The 16,352-nt window shown below is 46.2% G+C and overlaps 2 protein-coding genes across 2 annotated transcripts; one reads left to right on the top strand and one right to left on the bottom strand.

Moving 5' to 3' along the window:
- Positions 1-381: 381 nt before the first annotated feature.
- J7337_000255 (uncharacterized protein) lies at positions 382-1,497 on the top strand (the record flags this gene model as incomplete). Its single annotated transcript, XM_044818016.1, has 3 exons — positions 382-528; positions 620-672; positions 1,038-1,497. 3 exons carry the CDS (start codon positions 382-384, stop codon positions 1,495-1,497), a joined length of 660 nt encoding a protein of 219 aa, XP_044685718.1.
- Positions 1,498-13,075: 11,578 nt separating this feature from the next.
- J7337_000254 (uncharacterized protein) lies at positions 13,076-16,348 on the bottom strand (the record flags this gene model as incomplete). The annotated part of the gene is made up of 7 exons (XM_044818015.1): positions 13,076-14,419; positions 14,466-14,801; positions 14,847-15,080; positions 15,128-15,775; positions 15,826-15,945; positions 15,999-16,250; positions 16,337-16,348. 7 exons carry the CDS (start codon positions 16,346-16,348, stop codon positions 13,076-13,078), a joined length of 2,946 nt encoding a protein of 981 aa, XP_044685717.1.
- Between the last annotated feature and the right edge of the window lie 4 nt (positions 16,349-16,352).

Below are 16,352 nucleotides of genomic sequence, written 5' to 3'. Positions count from 1 at the left end.
TCATCTTGGGTTCCATCCAAGGGAGACGAAGGAGGGGTCGGTTGGGTTTTGTTTGCCTCTGATCTTTCGGTTCTATCGCCTTGTCCTCCAGGTAATCAAGGTTGCTTTTTTCTATACCGACCTTTTGGTTCTTTTTAGCTCTAGGCTCTAGACTCATTCTTCCCCCTTCTCTTCTTTCTTCTCTTCTCTTCTCTTCTCTTCTCTTTCTTCTTTCATCATCTATCGATATCTGATATAACGTTTAACCCTGTCGAGAAACATCTCCACTCTTTACAAAACATCCGGGCCCCTTCAAACAACAACACACCCACTCACGCCCCCCATATCACTCACATAAACGTAACTGACTGTGTCAAATAATCCTATGGATCGCGATATATCATGACAGACCAACAGCCTCGAGACACCCCCACTGCCACTGCTACTGCCACTGCTACTGACTCTCCTCCTCCTGCTGCCGCTGCAGCCCCAGCTGCTCCATCTTCCCCCGCTCCTCAGGCTGAGCTCATCCCCGCAGAGGACCCTGAGGTGCGTTGTACCCTCCCTCTCTTACATAAAACCTGTAGAGTAATAATCATTGAGAATTAACATCTCGTGTCTTTTTTTGCCGTGTTTGTAGGATACTTCCGATATTGATCGTTATGAAATTGATTCAGCTCTTGGGTCCGACGCGTGAGTTTGTTCCATATCTCCGTATGTCTTGTTCGACCCAACTCACATATTCCCGCTCAGTGCCAGTTTTATGTACCCGGACTCGGTGACGGCGAGCATTCTCGAGTACAGAACTATTCAAGGGAGAACATATCACAGCGATCGCTATGCTCATGAATATGTCATGCCGAACGATGAGCAGCAGCTTCAATCGGTTGACATCACTCATCACTACCTCACTATACTGCTAGATAACAATCTCTTCTTGGCGCCCATATCGCCTCATGTCCAGAGAGTTCTCGATGTCGGAACTGGTTCCGGAATTTGGGCAATGCAAGTTTCCCTCCCCATGCCTCACTTCACTTCATTTGACTGACCGTCTTCAGAGACTTTGCAGATGCGTATCCAAGCGCTCAAGTGATCGGCTCAGACCTCTCACCCACCCAGCCTGAATGGGTCCCTCCAAACGTGCACTTTGAGATCGCAGACGCAACTCTCACCTGGCCTTGGAAAGACAACTATTTCGACTTCACCCACATCCGCTACCTCTTTGGAGCAGTCCAAGACTGGCCTGCCCTCTTCCAAGAAGCATATCGGTGCTGTGCACCCGGTGGCTGGGTCCAATCATGCGAGGCTGACATACATTTCTACTCCGATGACGGAACGACAGACAGCGAGCCTGCCCTCCAGAAGTGGGCGGATCTGTACGAGAAAGGCGGCGCGGCAACGGGGAGGACGTTTTTTCTTCAGCAGGAGGCGCTGCAGGAGAGGAGTATCACAGAAGCTGGCTTCACGGATGTCAGGATAGTTGATTACAAGGTGCGACGACGGACTTGTTTGAGGTGATACCTTGCTAACGATGTTCGGGCTGCAGCTACCCGTGGGAGGGTGGACCAGTAATCGGAAGCTTTTTGAACTGGGCGAGTACGTCAGGTTGACTTTGGAAAACGATCTCGAGGGTATGTATCCGCCATCGCATCTCCTCGGTCGCTCGCTGACTCGCCGTAGGATACACGCTGTATATTTGGCATAACGTGCTCAACTGGCCGAGGGACGAATACCCACAATTTCTCGCGGCGTTGCGAAAAGCGATCTGTAGTCGGAAGGTTCATGGATACATGATGGTGCGATACGTCTACGGGCGGAAGCCATGAGGCGACGATGTATCAACGACTGAATGCGACGAGTGATGAGAACATTGGGCGGCCGGGCGGGCACATAGAGCGCGAAGGTCATGGGCACACGGAAACGGCGGAGCGCGTGGGTTCGTTCTTCTTGGAGACCAAAGGCGTATTTCGGGCAGGGCTCTTTATAGAATATTTCATCAGCATGACATTCGGAAATACACATGCACTCGAGGCAAGACTTGTGTACATCAACGCGACGAGACGGCGCAGTTCGACAGCATTTCCCCTACCATCACGTAGGATTCTTCAGTCACCACAGCAACACACGCAAACATCACAGCACAGCACAGCTTCTTCCTCACCCCCAGGGCAAGCCCCAGCAAGCAATGAAAAAGAGAAGGGAGAAAACACGCCTGTCAGACGTCCATCAACACCCACCCCGACCGCGCGCCCGAAGGCAAGACCGCAATCAGGGTCGAGATCATCAAATACAACCATCTCTATACAGCCACCCGCCACGAAGGCAAGCAAGACCGCCATCCTTGCGGACAGATCGAGAGGACCAAAGGTATTCACTCTAGGGTGTCGAGGATATGCACTCATCAACCAGGGTGGGATCTGTGGCTCTTTTAGGGAACCAAGAGAAGGTCGAATACTATAGAAATGATTCTCTGAAGTATTGTCGACATGAAGAAGAAAAGAAGAAAAAAGTCCAAAAGGTCGGAGGGAAGGCGCGGTTTTATAGAGTGCCTGTGGGGCGCGGGATCACTCGCGCTTCACCGCCTAAAAGTTGATGGCAGAATTATTATTTTTTGAGCCTCAGGGTTCTGAATGTGGGGGTTGTGATTGGTTGGCAGGCAGGTTGTGAGTGAATTGGTGATCCACTGCAGACGACTTTGAGCTACGCAGCGAATCACAGCGAGAAGAAAGTGGATGCTGCAGTGATTTTTTTCTGCGCGATGCGAGAGCTTCGATTTTTCGAAGTGGATCACTTTGGAGGTTTACGCCGAAATTGAGATCGAATGCGGAAGCAGAATGCGACTGCATGAATCATTTAGGTTGCGCCGAGAGGACAGGCCGTGCTTGACTCTGTGGTGCTCTCGAACTTGAGTTGGAACGGATTTCGGAGTTGAAATTGTGTAGTACTGTCTAGATCTACATTGTGTCTCAAGATATGCATGCATTGGATGGTGAAATGTAAAGTCCTTTCTCACGCAGGCGCATTCTTTGTCGCTGTGCGCTGAGTGCATCGTCTTGTTCATGACATGTGTACTGGCGAACACCTCTCTTCTGATACTACTCGATCTACTGAATTCTGAACCAAGTATCACTTCATCCTGGAACAACTACGGAAATGAAGTCATCTAGGTACTTGGAATAGGATCTTATAGTGACCGGCATTGAGAATTGCAAAGCAAAGTGTTGCTGCGAGTTGACTTCTGGTTTGTTCTCTCTACCCTGCAGTGCCTGTGCTCAAGAGAAGCGCTCAGGTTACCAAACAACAACACAATGCGAGGAAACGATTTCCAACGACAGCTCATGAGCTTCTCTGTGCATTTATAAAACTTCTTATTCCACTTATGAGATCGCACAGCGGCTATCTCGAACATCGCCAACGTCACACTACAAACTCGCTTCGCGATCTCTATACAATGCCTCTCTTTCGATCCACCCTCGAACTTCCTCCCCAACCAGCCCATCCAGACTACCCTCACCACTCTTGACGATTTCTCTCACCCGCGAGCTACTCACATCGCCATCGCCTTCCCTCCCCTCGACCATCTCCACCCTATCAACCCAAGCTTCATCACCGCCAACATCCCTCACCCTCTCCTTCGTCAACCACGCTCTCTGCTCATCGACCCCTCCCCACGTCTCATCCGGCCTCGTCGTAACTTTCACCTTGCACTTCTCGAAGAACGGCCCGAGCGCATTTTGGATACCCTCGTTGTAGTACTTTGGATTAAAAATGCGGACTATCGTATCAAACCCTGCGAGGAAGGTCTGTGTTGGCTGACCTCTGCCTTGTGTAGCATAAAACCCCGATTCAGATATGGCTTTCGCCTTATCATGAAAGAAAGGCATCGTCGTGACCGCAACATCAATCTCTACACCTTCGTCCAGCAACTCCCGTCCCATCGCTTCCATCATACTCAATCTGATAGGAAAACTCGCCGGCTTCGGCGCCTTATCAGCATTATTCACCGACAGCAGCAGCATCAACCTCTTCTCCCCTTCTAATCTCAACGCAGACCTCGCCATGCTTGCGTGTGCTAACGTCGGCGGATTGAAGCTTGAGTCAAGAATCACAAGATTCTGTAGTGGGCGGGTTGGTCGGCGCGGCGCGGGGACATTGGAAGTGTGGGGTAGAGTGCACAGGATGCGGAATGAGTCTTGCGATGATTGGAAGGATGTGAGGGCGCGAGAGAATGACGCGACGAGTGATCGAGCTTCTATTAAAGGCATTTTGGAGTTTGGTGAGTCTTTTGTGCTCATCGTGTGGTGATGTGAGGGAGGAGGTTGTAAGTTGTGAGATCAAGCATTGCAGCGACGTGGGGCAGCGATTGACTGGGGTGAACCTGAAATAGCTGAAAGGTAGATGACCTCCTTGTCCACTTGAGAGCCACGTCTAGCGAGAATATTTGCCTGTTGTTGGATTGATTGATACATTTGTAGGTTCTTTGAGAGCCATGACGAAGTCACCTCTGGGGGTATCGTCATTGAGGACTTCCTAGACAGTGTGGGCTTAGTAAATATTCTCTAGAGATAGGTGTATTTGGTGACCTGCAGCAGAACCAGATGTTTCCGCGTCGCAGATACTACATACCATGATGTATCAAGCCTTTCCCAACATCACACCAAAGACCTGGCCGTCTATGGTCTTATCGTCATTGCGTTGGTCCGAGGTGGTACTATTGCCAGTATCGCCAGGGGCAAAGGAGCTATCTTAATCACCTTAGCTACGGTGCAAGCTCGGAAGCGGTGATTCGATTGTTGCGAACCAGTTCGAGGAGTCGCAACGAGATCTGGACACAGCCGTCGCCAGTTTTTAGCTAATCCGAGTCGTGTACGTGGTCAAAGCCTTTCTTGGGTACAGCTTCTCTTGTTTGACGAGACAGCGAGGCCACTGGGGGATGGCAGGTCTGTAAAGGGCAAAGGGCCAACTGGAATCTTGTCGGCGTGGGTCTGAATGTCCTCGGTATCAGTTGGTTGGCGGGTGTAGCCATAGGTAAATGGCGAAGTGAGGTCCTCTCAGCCACAAGACCCAGGATCCTCCCATGAGATGCTTCAGGAAATCGTTGAAAGGGGTCCCAAAGTTCACTCGGAGTTTGCGAATATCCGGACAGCTCTCATTGATCGCAATATTCTGTTGTGTACTCAGGCATATTGGGTGTGAGATGTACGATATGCAGATCCACGAAAATAGGAGAGGGTAAGTAAGGTGCCATGATTTCTCGGCTGCCTGAGCTTGTACTCAGGGTTTTACATCGCGGTGTTTTCCCTTCCAAGGCCAAGATATGATATAAATAGGGGTGGGAGTCTGGGCTCAGTTACCCTCGAAACTCATGCACTTCAGCCGTTTGTTGAGCTCCAAGGAGTAAAGCTTTTGCAAGGTCGAGATCCCCCTCCCAGAAATGGGTGCCTGTCAGTCTATTGACGTTTCTTTGGCCCTGCATAGCCCAGGGCCAAAAGTGTACCTTCAATTTTATACAAGAATAGGTAGGACACTCCGAACTTCGATCTTATTGCCAAGTTACTCAACCTCTTTTTCCTAGACGACCTGGTTTTAGTTAATTTAGTGTTCTCAAGTATTATCTCCATACATACAACAAATCTTCCAGTCGCAATGTTCTTTTCGGTGATGGGGTAGACCGAAAACTTGATGGCTTTATAGGATTTGTTCTTGAGGCGAAAACGAAGGTGCGAAACGTTGTCTTGAGCAGACAAGGCTGAGAACTTCTGGCAATGTCTAACAGATTGGTATCTGGTGTGACGAAGTCCCCCAAAAGATACACCTCGTTCTGACACATGGCTGTGGCCCTTTTTGGTGGTGAGGAGTAGAGTACCTCTGTATGTGAATTGCGTACCGCCAGCAGATGAAAGCTGGCAAATATTTAACGCAACAACTTCGAGGTGACCCGCGTGGAGTTCAACGGACATGACGGTGGTGTTGGGAATTTGACTTTGTAAGAAAGGTTGGAGTTTTGGGTATGTATGAAGGATGGATGTGAAAGATGAAATGTGATCTTGTCGTCTATGATCCAGAGGAAGGGGCTAGCAGTAACTGCGGTGGATCTCCGAACTATCAAAGATGTGCTGAAATATATATACATATTATGGTCACCCATAGCTGGTCGTGGGAATGGGAAAGCTGACAGCACTGCAAACTCAACTCTCTCAATGCCATCATCTACAAGCCAACCATGTGCATGCAAGGGCTTTTTTGCATTTGCGGATATAGTGACATATGTTTCTGAAGCTACTGAAGCTGTCGTTTCCAAAGATCAGAGGCTTCGGGATCAGTCCGTATAGCTTCGGCGAACGCTTTGTTGGGGGTTGGCACCATGATCAATAAGCCAGTTGGGTGGCTCGACCTGGCGACAGGAGATTGTAGGGGAGAGGGCGCCATCCCATCGTCACGATGAACCACTCCACAACCGTAGGTGCGGACTGAGCTCAGCGGTGACGAATGGTAGTATATATCATCCTCGAATCCAAGCAGCCTTTTATGTCTTTGAGTAATCGGCCCTTGTTTTGTTTTACAAGTCTAAGAAACGGGAGAGGGGTGCAATAGGAACTACGGGGCAGAACGCCGAATACCTTGCTCTTGATTGTCAAGATCGTTTTAGCCGTTACAACTTGTTCAGAAAGCTCTTTGGAATTCTCTAACCGGTCGGCTTGAGTCAGAACAGCATGATGCACGCGCCATCGTTGAGGAGCGGCGAAATATAACGATTGATATCGAAAACCAGGGAGGCTAGAGGAGGAAATAAAACTCGGGACCCTGAGCCTAACTGATAAAAAGATTTAGGTAACTTGGTATAAAGTTAGGATGAGTTTAAGATACCTTTTGAGTTTATTTTATTACCCTAAACTTAGGTCTGGTGTCTTCTTACTCCCAAAGGAGAGGTTAATATTGACCTTCAGAGATCTCAGGAAGAAGGCGTTCTTGTTAAATGGTCTATCACTGAAGAGCTCATTGCGGAAGGGTCTCTTGTTGCGGGCATTCATTATACTCTCCGGATGTCTAATAATTCCATCGATGGTCTGTGAGTGGTTAGTAACAGAGTGTTGGAACCTTTCTAAGGATGATGATCGACTGCAAAGTGCCCCTAACATTGCTATTACAACTTAGCTGTCCTTCAGAATGCGACCCATCAACATAAAGAGAAGAAGCCTCGGATACTATTCTGAACAAATTCAAGCTGAAGTAAGCGACACAATTCGCTCTCCAGGTGGTTGACCATTCCGGCCAGAATGGAGAACTCGCCGTAACACTTTCTGTTAGGGCAATGATAGACGTCGTGAGGCCAGGTGCTGGTTCAGACTCGACAGCTATCTGAACAGTAAGTCAAGGCTGCTGGCTCGATCCATGACCGGAGTGTCGCTCGATGCTAGGAAAAATATGGATGCGCTGTCGGTGGTGGGATTATTTCGATCGCAAAGGCGGTTGAAGAACTTGATGAACCTCGACGCTGAACCATGAACATCGTGAGCCTCGTCAATGGCAACAAGGCAAAACGGAACAGCGAAGGCGACATAAAGTTCCTTATCTTTGGTCCTCTCGCAAAGGATACAAACTGTTCCCGATGAAGTGGAATGTGGGTTGTAGATGCTTTTGACAAGTTTCTCACGTCCGATAAGAAGGACATGATCCGGTGTGTGAGCAATGTGAAACTCGTTTTATTGTTAATTGACAGTGGATCGAAGTATTTTGTCTTTGCCCATTCGGGTGGCCTTTATTATATAGAGCTGAACCAATATGGCTCCTCAAACTTCTCCAAACGATCTCTGGCCCATTCGCTTTCTGACCAGGCCAGGTCGCTGAAGCCACATGAGACTTCGTATTTGGTATTGCCAATAGCTTCATGCGGTGTCCATTCAACGCCGATGATACGTTCAGCCCTATGTCTCTAAAAATATCTCTCAGGTTCTCCGTCTTCCCTCTCAGAAATGAATCCAGAGGCAGTTTCAAGAGCATCTGTACCACAAGATTTCTCATTTCGACTGCCAGGCTCTTGTCTGACAGTACCCAGCAAACACAAGCTTGTTCTGTCGATCGAGAAAGAGGTCGACGTCTCGTCTGGCACGGCCTTTCTTTGCTGGTGCTTCAAGCATATGACCGTGTAGAGCATACTCGGGGTACCAAATTTGCCGTAATTCCAAGGGGGCAACCTTTTCATCCATGACTTATGTCTTTTTGTTCAAATGGCCACACCGCCCAGCTTCACTCTTGTACACCTCTGTGCATCCCTTGACCGGGCAGTCCCATTTCTTGCCCTCGTGTGAGGATATGCGGCCGGCGAGACCGCCTGAAAGTCTTAGCTCACGGTGGGATTAGGTCGCTTCCCTTGCACATAATGGAAAGCAGTCTTTTGAGCCTGATCGACCGAAGTCCTTTCCGTAGAAACAGATATAACGGCCATTTTTGTTTAACAAGACTACAGCGGCTCCATACTGAGGTGAGCGCTATGTTCTGTATGCGCTGCAGAGGAACGGCAATCCCTGCACGCTTGAAAGGCTGAGGACTTGCTTCTGGTCAGAGTTAGAAGACGGGGCGAGTAGAATCTGTCTTAGCATGTCTTGAGTCATCTTCCAGGTCGTCACGACCTGTTCGACAAATTCCGGGTTACTGATGCCCGGTTCCTGAACCTCCATCTAGTGGTGATGGGCTTGCTTTGTTTGCTTGAGGTCCTTCTCTGATTGAATGACCCAGATACGTGCAAATTGACTGGGTAGACCTGGCCGACGACTCTGTCCCTGATCTTAGAAAAGCCGTGACCCCAGTGTTGTGTGATGCTTGCTTCCCTGAGTCGGGCTAGAATATATCTATTGCAAGTCCGGTGACCCATGTGTAGTGTGCGGTTAGGTCGGTGTCGGTGTATTATTGGGAGAAGAAAAATGATCGAGAGAATGCTCCAAAGAGAAAACAAACCACCTTTATCGGCTGGTGATTTTTTGCATGGATAAATGCAATCAAGTCAAGCACCAAGTCCATGCTCGTTCCCCTGAAAACCACATCATAAAAATATGACTTCGCGTAACGTTCGCGCATGTGCTTTGACGCGAGGATCATTCCTTTCACCTCGGAGGGCTTGAGGAGCTTCCCGACTTGTAGGTGAGTGTCTTGTGGTAGACTGGAAAAAGAATGGGGAGGCATCGTGAGCTATTCGTATATATATAAGTTTGACTCCATGTTGTTGGCCGGCAGTTGACGGGCATGGTGGGTGCTCATTTTCGTAAGTAAAAGCTCAACACTTGGTGCGAGAAGAGAGAGTCTGCACTTGTGCTGTGAAATGGATCGAAGTACTTAAGCCAGACCCTACATAATACCAACCGAATGTTTTAGAGTGTCCATATCTACCGATACCAGTATAAGGTAGAGATAACAAAAGCTGGGCTCACAAAGGACTGCACCACAGCATTGACTGCAGCTGTTGATGTGGAACATACGACTCCAGTAGAGCCTTGTAGACATGCATGAAGTATCGGCCGACTCTAATTCGCAGTCTGGGTTGGATCTTGATGTCATCTGCATTGATGCCGTTGAGCGTGATCGCATCAACAATGTAATCAAGAGGGAGATTAAATCCATGAAGACCATAGGTCTACCACCATTGAGGATGCTAAACTTGAAATGCATATGTGGCTAATGAAATTTCGTGACTATAATTTCAAAGACCTAAGTGTTAATTAGCTGTGTTTACCCTTAATTTATATTCCTTATACTGCTTTATATTACCTTATAACCTGATCTAATCTATTACTAACCTACTAAGCTAGCTTTAGCTTACTAATATTTATAGTTTTTCCCTTAATACTAAAACCTTTATTTTATAATTTACTTTTTTACTTCTCTTTTCCTTTTTATTTCCTTTCTTTTACTTTATAATAGCTTTTAATTCCTATAATATAATATTTATACTATTAATTTAATTACTTTAATTATATATTTTAACTCTATAAACTATACCTAATATTAGCTATTATTACTACTTAATTTAATAGCTATAATAAAGGCTTATTACTTTATTAATAAGTCTTAATCTTACTTTAAGTAATTAGCTAGGTTTTTTAAGGCCTTTAATTTACTTATAATAATTAGTATAATAAATATATTTTATATATCTAAAAGCTTTATAATATAATTAAAGATTATAAGATTAACTTACTATATTAATATTAATTTATTAATATATAATAAGTCTTTATTTATAATATTTAAATATTAAAAGAAAGTATATAAATTAAAAATATTATTAATATTAAGATTATTAATATTAATTAGATTACTATTTATATAAGTATTAATTACTATAATAAGATAGTTATAGCTATTAATATTAATTATATAATATAGTATTTTTAGATAGTTTTTATAATTTCTAGCTTATTTAAAATTAGGCTTTTAAAGTTAAAGCTTTAGTATTAATTACTTTAATTAAGTAATAATAAAAAAGGCCTTTAGTTTACTAAGGCTAAGGAAAATATCTTTTTATATTTATAAATTAAGGCTATTTATTTAATTAAATTATAAAGTTAAAGGTAGTATTATATAACCTTAAGACTTACTTTTAAAGTTATTATATTTTTTAGTATTATATATAATACTTTATATATAATATATTAAAAAATAAGTATTATATTATATTATTCTTATTATAAGACCTTATTAGCTATACCTTATATATTACTACAGAGATATTTTATCTTTTTTAATAATTTTAAAGGATTGAGGGTCTTTAATTTATATAGTAAGGGTTTAGCGGAGTTAATGTACGAGAATAGCTTATGTATTCCTCGGAGGTTTGCTCAGAGCTCCGGAAAGCTTTGTCGCCATAAGAAACTCTTTAGGGGCGAAATAGCGCCATCTCATCTGTGGCGAATCGATTATGCAAGTTGCCAGTGGCATCATTTTCCTCTCTGATCGGCTGTGAGTCCCGTGGCCATAGTCTGGGTGGTAATTTCTATAAACATCTAGAGATAAGAAGAAGTAAGTAAAAGAAAGAGAGTAAACTGGGAGAGACTTACACGTGGCGAGACTTGCCCAGCATAAGTAGAAATTCTTTCTGTGAGATGAACTTCAGGTTTCCAGGTGTTTTGCTGCTAATATAAATATGCATGCCGAAAGGAACAGACGTGATACTCGTGGTGTAGATATATGGTCCTTCATCGTAATGTTCGACAGTGGGAAAACCTTGCCAGTTCCCGGGAACCCGGGTTGATGAGCCACAAGGATCGCCCTTATGAACGTCAACCCCAGCCGTTCGAGGTATCCCAACCTCGAGAGTTCCTTGGCTAGAACTTTGACGAACAACTATAGATATACATAACAGTAGAGAAGACGTTGTAAATATGTATAGGCACGCAGTATCACCGCATGACCGTGTTGGCGACGTCACCAATATGCTCGGGGTTAGATGTCTGGCCGACAACACCACTAGAAGCTTTGTCTGCCAACGTTAGACCTCTTATATAGGGAGATTAGGGCAAGTGTGGTATTGTTCACAGCCGGGCTCAACCATGAAAATAGCCAACTACTGTATGTACAAGGCAAGCAACACAGCTCAGAAATATAGGGGCAACATACCAACTGGGTTAAATCATAATCATCCGGTTAAACTCAATGCTTAGTCGCTGAAGGTTGGACATCCCTCTCAGCTGGTCGGCGATCAGGGACAGACGGAACGGAATGTCCATCGTACGGGGTATCCTGCCGACCGGAAGTGGTTTGACTGGCCCCTTCTCTTGCACGACCAGCTGTTCGAGATTGTCCAGCTAGTTTAGCAGTGAGATATCTAGATGAGAGTCAGTACCACAACCTAGCGAATAGAAGGAGATAGTACTTACATATATACTGAGATTGTATGCTATATCCCATGGCAGAGCCAAGCAGAATACAGATGTAGAACACGGTTTGGATGTTGACGCCGACCAACACCCAGAAGGCCACGTTGTTTACGGTCGGCGCTAGAACTATTAACCGATGACAGTGCTCAGCTCGCTCGCTGATGCCCCAATGCGTACCCCCATTTGGGCTTGGGGATGTCTGCAGGACTTTCTTGCGGTCAAAAGCTTTGGGGTGTGTGGTGGATGAAGAAAGGTTATGATAGCAGGCCAGACCTAAATCATTGATCTTCTCATTGCCCTTCTTGGTGTTGTGAGTGCACCACAGCCGAACCGTCCTTAGGGCCAAGGTAGGAACCCCGTCGAGGTGAAATATAGGAAAGATGCCATTGATGTTGCACTTCTGGTTGGGGATGAAGAGCCTTGGGGATGGCTATCCTTATATAGTACTATAGTGACAAGTGGATTGATGAGATAATGGAAAAAGAAAAGACAGACCTGTGGTATTTATACCCAGAATCTCAAGCTTAGAGAGAATTCACCTGGACAATTTCTTTGCTAATGGCAGTCTAGTTTGCCTACCATTGCCGACCAGGCTTCAGTTTGGCCACTGTTTGCTAAGCAGAATAAAACAGCAAGCGATCCCCTTTGGCACAAATTTTTAGTGTATCTAGACAACAAAACGAAATTCAGTGAAGGATTGCCAGATTCTAGCAAGGAATGTTGAGTTGTTCTTTAGCAAAGTCAGCTCAGTTCAGACGCCAAATGATTCAAGCAAGGACCCCATTAGACACAGGATAAGCAAATGGCTCAGTTTGAAGACAGAAAGCAATGCACAAACTTATAACGATGGAACAACTATGTTGCAGATTATTGGAAAATATCATATCGCTGAGAAGATTTGTGTTTTCACGGAGATGGATTGGAAAAGGGGTAAACACTTAGGGCGAGATCACTAACAATTTTGTCAAGAGTATACCAAAATGCCTCTAAACTTATCATAAGTTTACCTAAGTTTTAGGTAAGGCAGCAAGGCATCTTGAGCTCTTGATCACCAATGCACCAACAAACTCACGAGCATCTAACAACATTAAACCAAAGAAGACCATTCTGCCTAAATGTTGATTGTATAATGTATCAAAGCCTCACAGAAAAAAGGCAAAGACCAAAGAAGAACCCAAAACTCCTTTAGACACCATGCATCTCGCCATCACCTCATTTCATAACATTCACTCCGCACTCTGCCCATCCATGACACCCCCAGAGAACCACTCCGCCAGCGTACTAAACCGATCCTCGCTGTTCTCCAGATCCATCTTGAAAAGGTCATGCTTTCCAGCCCGCTCCTTCTGGCCCTCACGCATCTTGCGGATCATGTCGTTCTCAGGTGCACACTTGGGACACTCCGCATCATTATCGTTGCCGCCGTTTCGAACGCAGCGTTGGTGGAAACTGTGTTTGCAGAGGAAGTGGACAGCTGGTAGGTCAAGACGCTGGCTGCAGTCTGAGCACCAGGTTGCTTGGAAAACGGCGGGTTTGGAACCTAGGTCTGCAAGCTCTACGCGACGCTTTTCTGTATCGCCGCGAAGATTGTTAATGCGGTTGCGGTTGGTAGCAATTTCTTTGCGCTCTCTTGTGATTGTTTCGTGCAGATATGGTTTGATCATGCCCATGGTTGCTACGCCACCGCCTGAAGATTGACCAACAAGCGTTTGGATGACTTGCAAGGGAGCCATGAGTCCATCTTTGTCGATCTTGTTTAGCACGTTGGCCAACTCATCAGGCCCGGCCTCCTCCAGTACCCTTTGGTCAGAAGTAAGATATGCCAGTGCAGCTGGATACAACTGTGGCTCCTCGGGACCGTACTTTCGGAGGGCCTTCATGGCGCCCCTTGTGTCCTTGGCTGATGTGTATGATCTGAAAATGTCAAAACGTAATCCTGCCTGTTCCTTGACAAGGATCGTTCCGTCTTGGAAATCTGCAAGATGCGAGAGAAGGAGAACATTAGAGCTCTCCATAGGCACGTGCTCACCCTGAATGAGCTTCTTCGCCTTGGCCTCCCATTCCTCCTTGTGATCTTGTCCTTTCTTCTCGCTTGCTTTGTACAAGTACATCTCAAAGAGGGTAGTGTAAAGATCTGTTCGGTCACTCGACTTGAGCTCCTTTTCTTCGAGGCACGCTTCGAGGAAGATGATAAACTCGTCAGGGTGGTCGATGAACGATGAGAATGCGGTTCTTGGTGGAGGAGGGGTGTATTTTGGTGCAGGTATATCGTCGTTATCCACGATAATGTTCCCGTCGCTAACCACAGCCCTTGTGTTTCCTACTGTGCCAGGAGATGCGACCGAAGATGTATTCATGTAAGGTAGGGGCAGCAGATTGGACAAGTTCTGAACAGCGCTGGCCGCCCCAGCCGCAAAGCCGCCACTAGCAGGCGTATCAATCTCGTTTGGCACCGTCAAAGTCCGCCGAGGTCGGTAATTTCCTGTATAGTAGTCCACGAATAGCTTGGTAGCATCTTGGGGACAATTCTCTATGAGCACTCGGGCGTATTTTTGTAGACAAGGGTATGCCTGAACATGTTAGCCATCGTTCACTCCAGTGGGAGCTGCCACGTACGATATCGGGATCTTGACGCCAGACATAGTCGAGCGCTTCGGCATAGTTCTTGGAGTCCTCTATCAAGATATCCACCACAAGATCAGTCTCGCCGTGCTTCTTGGCTAGGTATGCAGCCTGCTCGTAGTATCCGCCTTGGCGACACATGGCAATTGCTGTATCAAGATCAAATTTGAGGTCGCCAGGAGACTTGATGAACTTTTCAAGCTTGTTGATATCTTTGAGCTTTGCATAACAGTTGAGGAGCAGGGTTGTGTGGTCTGCAGTCGCTTTTCGATGTTCGTGGAGTTGTTCCAGATATTGAATTAGGTTATGAATGCGTTGTGTATCCAGGTACTAGAAAATATTAGTCTTTGTTTCTTCGTACAGATAACTACTCACCTTGCGAATGACCTGTGATGGCTCGGTCGTATCAATGGCTCGAATATACTGAACCATGGCGCCATCATAGTCAGCCTTTTGATACAAGTGATCGCCGAATCGACGGTAAATAAGGCTTTGTTGCTCGTTATCCATTCCAGACTTTTGCGCCAGCTCGATAGCCAAAGGAAACATGTTCCTCTGATACAGCATCTCCAGTCGTTGTTGCAGGCTTTTCTCATGATACCGGTAAACCTGACAAAGTCAATGAGAGATCACCGTAATCGGCAGACTCGACCTACCTTGCCATCTTGGAGGACTGTGAAGAAATCACCCCAGATGTCAACAAAGTGTCCCACAGGCGACATCAAAGTCTCTGTATGACCGATAACTCGAAGATCCATATCTAGCAGCACAAAAGACGACGCATTGAATAGAGAATTAGTAGTAGTATTACCAAAGCGTCGCCTCATTGCCTCAGAATCCTTCGCAGTGCTGCTCGCAGGTGGACACGCAAGCGCAACATATTCATTGTAAACATCAATCTTGCTCTTTGGCGATTCATACGCCTTGGGGGGCCCTCGACCGTCCAATGTGTATGTGTAGATAGCATCGTCACGCGCAACAATGACGCCGTCTGTATTTGGATCACGCGTCATGCAGCCCACTGCACACCCGGCATCTTCGATGGTCTTGGGCGGTAATCCATGTCCCTTTTTGGATAAACCGAGCTTCAATATTCGTGAGGTCGTTGAAACAAAGAGAGTGGTGAGCTTTTGTGCCGCATCCCATGCGAGTTCAACACCGGTAATCGGCTCTTCTGATTCGAAAACGATTCGTTGCTTCGTACCGAGATCATGGACCAATTCACCTCGAATTACGGTAACAGCACCGTTAGTGAATCCCACAGCGATTTGTGTAAGATCATCCGTGGCCGTAAACGCAGATATCTTCAACCCGTCAGTTTCCAATGTTGTATCAAACTCCCAACAAAACTCACGGGAAATTGCCGTCGGTTATTGTTGATCATGACCGTGCTCAGACATGTCGGTGTGTTGGTCTTCTTGACAAGCTTGTCGAGCGCCCACACCTTCAGAACAGGCTCACTACTCATGTCCTCCTATTGAAGCCGTCAGTCCATCAATTCGGTATCTAAGCTTAAACAGGCCGTACCGCAACTGTCAACAAGAGACTTGTTCCTTCGACCTGGCGCATATGCGTGATGCTCCCAGCCTCGTAAGCCTGGAAGCGCTTGACGATCTTCCATGACTTGTTTATTATGCTAACATATCCCTCGAACGATCCAAGGAAAAGGCTATCAGAGCCTGCGCAAACGCTCGAGATCTCGTTGCCCTCGAAAAGCTGTCGGGTTTCGTCGTCGGCGATGTTTATTTGGACAACGTCGAAGAAATCAAACGACTTCCACTGCGATTCATTGTCAGCATGAGAAGTCTTGAAGTGCGCATGAACCGGTGACTCCTATGCGCGCATGACAACAGGGTGATTCTTACTGAGATGGCCATCTTG

The sequence above is a fragment of the Fusarium musae genome, chromosome 1 (genome assembly GCF_019915245.1).
Source record: "Fusarium musae strain F31 chromosome 1, whole genome shotgun sequence".
Classification (NCBI taxonomy): Eukaryota; Fungi; Ascomycota; class Sordariomycetes; order Hypocreales; family Nectriaceae; genus Fusarium; species Fusarium musae.
This window is presented reverse-complemented; position numbering and strand designations above follow the sequence as displayed.